This window comes from Temnothorax nylanderi, unplaced genomic scaffold (assembly GCF_030848795.1).
Source record: "Temnothorax nylanderi isolate EJ_2023f unplaced genomic scaffold, tnyl_v1.0 TNYL_tig0314_pilon, whole genome shotgun sequence".
Taxonomy (NCBI): domain Eukaryota; kingdom Metazoa; phylum Arthropoda; class Insecta; order Hymenoptera; family Formicidae; genus Temnothorax; species Temnothorax nylanderi.
The window spans coordinates 118,875-126,041 of record NW_027249376.1 but is presented as its reverse complement, the minus strand read 5'-3'; the positions used below and the strand labels follow the sequence as shown (position 1 = coordinate 126,041).

The 7,167-nt window shown below is 53.1% G+C and overlaps 1 protein-coding gene across 1 annotated transcript; it reads left to right on the top strand.

Annotated features, from left to right (window-relative positions):
• Window positions 1-1,146: 1,146 nt before the first annotated feature.
• On the top strand, window positions 1,147-6,195 carry LOC139781090 (uncharacterized). Its single transcript, XM_071719910.1, has one exon. It carries the CDS (start codon window positions 1,147-1,149, stop codon window positions 6,193-6,195), a length of 5,049 nt encoding a protein of 1,682 aa, XP_071576011.1.
• The last annotated feature ends 972 nt before the right edge of the window (window positions 6,196-7,167 follow it).

The following is a 7,167-nucleotide window of genomic DNA, read 5'->3' as shown; positions in this document are numbered from 1 at the left end:
CGCTCCCGTCGTTAATTGTTGATAGTTCGTACGCGCGATTGCATTGACGATTAATCGGTATTGCTGCTCCGTCGTCCGCCGCGATACCTCTCGATCGCAATCTTCACGTAGTTTCGCTTCGCGACGAGAATACACGCGCGGAGTCTGTCGTGCACGCCATTGTCGTTGATCGCTCTTGCCGTTGAATTACTCTCGCGTCGATCAAATCGTCATTTTCGTTATAGGGCGAACAATACGATTTATACATATTCTGGTTGAAGAATATTCTCCCGCGAATATTCTCGAGCTAACCATAATTATTCGCATATCTGTCGGCGGCCTTGGCGCTCGGTCACGGGCCGACCGCATGTACACACTTTTTCTAAAGGGGCTCGCGCTCCACAATAACGCGCCGTTCGATCCCGCGTCGATGCTGTGTGCTTACAGCTCGACTCAAAACACACATTATTTCCGATCGTAGGAATTCTCGTTAACACATTGTCGCCGACCGAGAGTACTGTTAGTGGGCACTGTCCCCGGCATAATAATATATTTCGTGTCCTGTGTAGCTGGAACTTCGATTTAAATAAAATGCATTGCTCGTCGTAACCGGGTACCTGCGCCGATAACGATACAACTATCTTATTGGTAATTGTACAATTGCGTGCGATAGGCTGCCTTCCCGCCTCCTTGCGTTCGCGTTTCCCGATTCGTGCGTGAATCGAATTTTCGATATCGCGAATAATACGATTTACTACATTGTATAGAAGAATATTCTCTCGTGGATATTCAGTCGTGCCTTCGTGTAGGCATTCGAACCGGGCCATCCGTTATTCGTCACCTTGGCGAGCGGAACAGTGTTGTTGTTTCTAGCATTCCGAACTCGAAGCCTATTGTGCTTCGGTATATTATTTTCGTGCGGAATCGGTTGCCATTGCCTCGAGCTCAAGTTAGGCTTTCGCCGTCCTTCAACCGTTCCTGCTCCGTATATCCTAACTCGCCTCTTCGATCCTAATTGTTTACTATTCGCGGTCTTGCCCTTGTCGCGCTGCGTGCTGTTGGTGAGCGCCTTGGGCGTTAATTGTCGTTAGCTGCCATTGGTCGTATCAACGCAACATGTCCAAGACAAAGTCGGCTCCATCTTGCCGCGAATTATGCGTCCGGCGGATGCGGGAGATCCATGCGCTCGCCCAGAAGGCCTCGACGGAGGCGATGATACGCGAGAACTTTTTGGCCCGCTACTCGAGCGTGGCGAGGATCGCCGAGGAGTTCGAGACCGCGCACCTTAAGGTCATTCAGGAGACAGCCGAGTTCGAAGGCGAAGACGTGATTCGGGCGGAGTTCGATAAACTGCATTATGCAGTGAAGGGACGGTATTACTCGCTCACGGGCGCGACGCCCGGAACGGCTCAGGCTCAGCCTTCGGGCAATTCATCGGCCATTAAATTGCCCAAGATCGCACTGCCGCAATTCTCGGGAGATCTCGCGCTTTGGCCCTCGTTCATCGCGTTGTTTAACGTTTCCATTCACGAAAACCGGAGTATCTCCTCCATGGAGAAATACCAATACCTGGTGGCCTCCTTGAAAGGGGAAGCGCTCAATGTCGTGAAGAACCTCCCCCTTTCCGCGGAGTATTACGCGATCGCTTATGAGGCGCTGCTCGACCGATATCGAAATAGAAGAAAGCTAGCGGATCACCACCTAAGGTCAATACGCGAGGCTAAACCGTTGAAATCCGAAACGGCTGATGCACTCCATAGCCTGGTAGATGCGTTCACCGAAAACACGCGCGCGCTAAACTTGATGAAGTTCCCGACCGATTCGTGGGATTTTATCCTGCTACACTTTCTGTTAGAAAAGCTTCCCCGATCATTGCGCGAAAAGTTCGAGTCGATTCATCGGGCCGAGGAGATACCGCGGTACGCTCAACTCATCAAGTTTCTTTCCGAGCATTGTAAAGTTCTTGAGGCCATCTCGGGCCCGTCCTCATTGTCGCTCAAATCGACTTCCGCGGCGGTTTCGTCATTTGTGACGCACACGAAGGATTGCCCCGTCTGTAAAGAGCAACATAACATGACCAAATGCGCTCGGTTTCTCAAACTTTCGTCGAAGGAGAGATTATCGACCGCTCGCGATTTGAAATTGTGCCTTAACTGTCTTCACTCGGGTCACGGCGTGAAGAATTGTCCTTCCGCGTGGACATGTCGATCTTGTAGTATGAAGCACCATACGCTGTTGCACTTCGGGCACGGCTCGGGACCAGCCCCTACGGCCGAGCCGGCGACAGCGACTCCCGCCGCCCAGGGCACCGCGATCGAGATCGAAACGGAAGACAAACCGCTCGTGACAATGGCTAGTCTCGCCAATAGCGTCGTGCTGTTGTCCACCGTCCGAGTAGAATTGATCGATTCACACGGCAACGCGTTCCCTGTTCGCGTACTCTTAGATAGCGCGAGCCAGGCGAATTTTGTAACTGAAGGCTGCTTTCAGAAAGGCGGCTTCCGGCGAACTAGGCACTCTGCTGCGGTTTTCGCGATAAACGAGACAAAGGCGGCCACCACGAAGGGCCTTACGTCGTTCGTTCTCCGTGCCCGCGGTCACGATGACATTCGCTTTCCCATCGAGGCCACGGTTCTTCCGCGCATAACACCGCCGTTGCCAAGTAGTAAAGTCGCCGTCCGATCGTGGAAGCACTTAAAGGGATTGCCGCTCGCGGATCCCGAGTATCACCTACCCGGCAGCATTGACATTTTACTGGGGGCGGAATCGTTCGTCTCAGTATTACGTGACGGTCGTTGCAAAGGAAGGGAAGGGGAACCGGACGCCTTCAACACAGTTTTCGGCTGGGTCTTGACTGGCGCGGTGTCCCCGTCGTTACAAGTAACACCCCTGCACTCGTTCGCGACCACTCTCGAGTCAATCGAGACCGCAGTGGGTAAATTTTGGCAGTTGGAAGAGGTTCCGGAACACACGTCTGGTTCGGAAGAAGATCGTCGATGTAAGGAGATCTTCGCAAAGACCACCTATCGTGACCACTCGGGTCGTTTCGTCGTTTCGTACCCCTTTGCGTCAGATCCTCCTACCTTCGTCGACTCGCGCTCAATAACTGTTGGGCGTCTCCGCGCGCTCGAGCGCCGTTTCAAGTCAAATCCCGACTTTAGGATTAGTTACAATAATTTCATGCAAGACTATCTCGATAGCGGTCATATGGAATTAATCAAGAATCCATTCCCGTCGGATGGTCATATTTATTACTTACCTCACCATGGCGTATACAAACTCGATAGCACCACCACCAAATTGCGGGTAGTGTTTAACGCCTCGTTGCGCTGCTCCAACGGTCTATCGATAAACGACACATTGCTCAGCGGTCCAAAATTACAGCAGGACCTGTTCGCCATCCTGCTTAGGTTTCGCGCCAAACCGGTGGCTCTAACCGCGGACGTGAAGCAGATGTTTCGCCAAATATGGATAAATCCGGAGCAATTCAATTATCAACGCATTGTCTGGCGTTTCTCGGAGTCGGATCCAATCCTTGATTACCTTCTCAAAACGGTTACGTTCGGCTTCACTTCCTCCCCGTTCCTAGCGATCTATTGCTTGCTCCAGCTAGCTCTCGAGTACCGTGACAAATATCCTCTAGCTTTCGCGGCCCTATTCGAGGCGCTGTATGTGGACGACGTAGTGACTAGCGTTCGTACGGTGGAACAGGCTCGCGCGCTTCGCGATCAATTGTTATCGCTACTCCGGAGCGCCGGCTTCGAACTTAGGAAATGGGCGAGTAGCCATCCCGCCGCATTGGATGGGCTCGACCCGCAGTTATGCAGTCACTCTATGTTGTCGTTTGAATCGAGCGAGGATCAATCTTTCAAAGTCTTAGGCCTGCGGTGGCACTCACAATCCGACTGCTTCGGATTTCAAGTTAACCCTTTGGACCGTAAATGTACTAAACGTACTATCTTGTCGGAGGTGGCGCGGATTTTCGACCCTTTGGGATTCTTGGCTCCACTCACGTTCACGGCGAAATGCCTAATTCAACGCTTGTGGACGCTGCAGCTGGAATGGGACGACGAGCCTCCGATAGATATCAGTCGCAGTTGGGAACGCTTTCAGGCCGAGCTCGACGCGTTAGCTTCCCTCCGCGTTCCTCGCTCGTTTGATACGCTCAATGTAGTCCGTTGCGAGCTTCATGGCTTTTGCGATGCCAGTGAACTGGGTTACGGAGCCGTAATTTATTTGCGCTTTGTTACGCGAGATGGTGTAGTCATTCGCTTACTGTGCGCTAGATCTAAAGTCGCGCCACTTAGGCCTATTACAATACCCCGTATGGAGCTCTGTGCAGCTCTATTACTATCAAAGTTGATCGCTTACGTTCGTCAGGTCCTTCAGCGACATCTTAACATTGATGACGAGTATGCTTGGTCGGATGCCGAGGTCGTCCTTGCCTGGATTCGCTCGTCTCCACAACGGTGGAAAACTTTTGTTCGCAACCGCGTTGCCCGCATTCAGGACAACGTACGGGTCTCGGCTTGGGGCCACGTCGACACCGAGTCCAATCCGGCGGATCATTGCTCCCGTGGCCTTTTTCCCCGCGACTTAGTGGCTAATTCGATGTGGTGGGGAGGCCCCGCGTGGTTGGTAGAGTTCGAATCCCGAGCCGAACCTGTCGCTTCCGAGACGTTTCTTCCCAGCGAGGAGGAAGGAATCGTGTCGCTCGTCGCGCTCAATCCACCTAACTCCGTATACTCGTTACTAGATAGGGTTTCGTCACTAGACAAAATTTGTAGGATAGTTGCGTATATTTTAAGATTTACGAATCGTTCTAATGCCAAGCCGGTGCCCGCGACCTTGGCCGTGAATCAATTCGAGTCACACTCCGCGTTGTTAGTTTTAGTGAAAATCGCGCAATCTGAAGTCTTCTGCGAGGAGATAGATCGGCTTAAAAGCGGGAAGAGAATCCCCAAGCCTCTACTCAAACTCGCTCCCTTCCTTGATCCTACGGGCGTTCTCAGGGTGGGCGGCAGGCTCGTCAAATCGGGGCTGTCTTTCGAGGCCAAGCACCCTGTTCTACTACCTAATAAACATAGGTTAACTGCACTCGTTGTTGAACAGGTGCACCGTGCCCACCTACACCCGGGTAGGCGCACGCTGCAATACTTACTCGCTCAACAATTCTGGATCCTCGGAGTCCACCGCGCAATCCAACGCGTACTCTCGAGGTGCTATAAATGTTTCCGCGCGAATCCGCATGCTTCCCAACCCGTCATGGCGAGTCTACCGGTCGAAAGGGTCAGTCAGGCTAAGCCATTTTCGATAAGCGGCGTTGATTTCGCGGGACCGTTCACGATGGTCACTCGTCGAGCTCGGGGAGTCTCCTCCTTCAAGGTGTACGTGTGCCTCTTTGTTTGCTTCGCGGTTAAAGCAATACACTTAGAAATAGCCTTTTCGTTGTCCACGGACTCCTTCCTCGCGGCGTTGCGACGCTTTGTGGCCCGACGCGGACGATGCTCGCTCTTGTATAGTGACTGTGGCACGAATTTTGTGGGAGCCGCGCGGGAGCTCGAAAACCACATGTGCCTCGCGGCGGAGCGAGAGAAGATAAAATGGTCATTCAATCCTCCCTCCGCGCCCCATTTCGGGGGCCTCTGGGAGTCGGGAGTCAGGTCGTTTAAAACACACCTTCGCCGGGTGGTGGGGGACCAAATCCTATCTATCGAAGAGTTCACTACGGTCGTCGCGCAGATCGAGTCCGTGCTGAACTCCAGGCCCCTCTGCCCTATGAGCACCGATCCCTTGGATCTCGAAGTCTTGTCTCCGGGCCACTTCCTCACGATGGAACCCCTCGTGGCCGTCCCCACTCCCGACGTAACTCCGTTGCCCATGAATCGCTTGGGGCGATGGCAACTCGTTCAGCGGATCCACCAAGACTTCTGGAGGCGCTGGCACAATGAATACCTCCATACGCTGCAACAGCGCTCCAAATGGTGGACCTCCGCCAATCGACTCGACGTCGGGTCGTTAGTCCTCATCAAGGACGACAAGGCGTCCCCGCTACGATGGAAACGGGGACGCGTGGAAGCGCTACACCCGGGTAGCGACGGCGTCCCGCGCGTCGCCACGGTCCGAGTGGCGGATGGCTCGATCTCACGCCCCCTGGTGAAGCTGTGCCCCTTGCCGTTGGGCGCTTCACCATGGGCGGCGGAGACGACTTGTTAAAATACACTGCGTGTATTTGGTGGGCGGGATGTTTGGCGTTCCGCCTTGTAAAATAATTGTAAATAGGTCATACTTAGTTAAGTCATAGTTAGTTACCCTGTATCGCTTAGTATTCTCGCGCGAAACGTCGGCGGATCGCGAGCAGTTCAATCATGCGACTCACCTGTCGGTGCTGCCATCGCCCATCCGCCGACGACATCCAATCCCCCCGAAAAAGGGAGCAACTACTCGCCCGCGGCACATTTCAGGACCGCGGGCACTCATCGTTAAGTCGACCTACGGATCACATCGTCTCGGAGCCGGGACGACCGGCACGAAATCGCCCCGCCGCCTTGCTATACCAGGAGTGTGCATTTCCCCGGCTGCCTTTCTTTCCTGCCTGCTCTATTGCTTGCTATCCACTGCTTGCTTGCTTGCACGTGTTTGCCTGCCGCACGCCGAACGAGACGAGACTCACGGAGCGGTCACGAGTTCAGAGGACAGAACGAGGCCCGGAGGATTCCCGGGGACGACGGCCGACACGGTGAGTCGCTTCGCTTTATCTTTTCGTTGCATGCGCTTTGCCATCGCGAAAACGAATTGTGAGGGAACTGATAGTCCCTCTGGTCCTTCGAGTAACTTTCGCACCTTTCGCATCCGGGGCCTGACACCCCCCCCCCCCCCCGAGCAAAGTCCTATAACCTCACTTTTTGTCGTAACCTAGCAGAGATCAACGAATATTGCCTCACAGCGACTCGATTACATGTGATCTGTAACTAAAGGGTGAAAAAAAGAGAAAATGAAAGTGTGGATATGATTATCGATGGAAATTATTTCATTTTATAGGAAAATTTAGGCACTAACATTTACTATTCCGCGATCAAAACACACTACGGAAACTCGCGCTGTCACGTAGGTAGGTTAGATAGTTCTGTAAGCGTCCCTTATGAAAAAGTAGTACTGGTTTTAATACTGGAAAAAGTATTGGTGAAA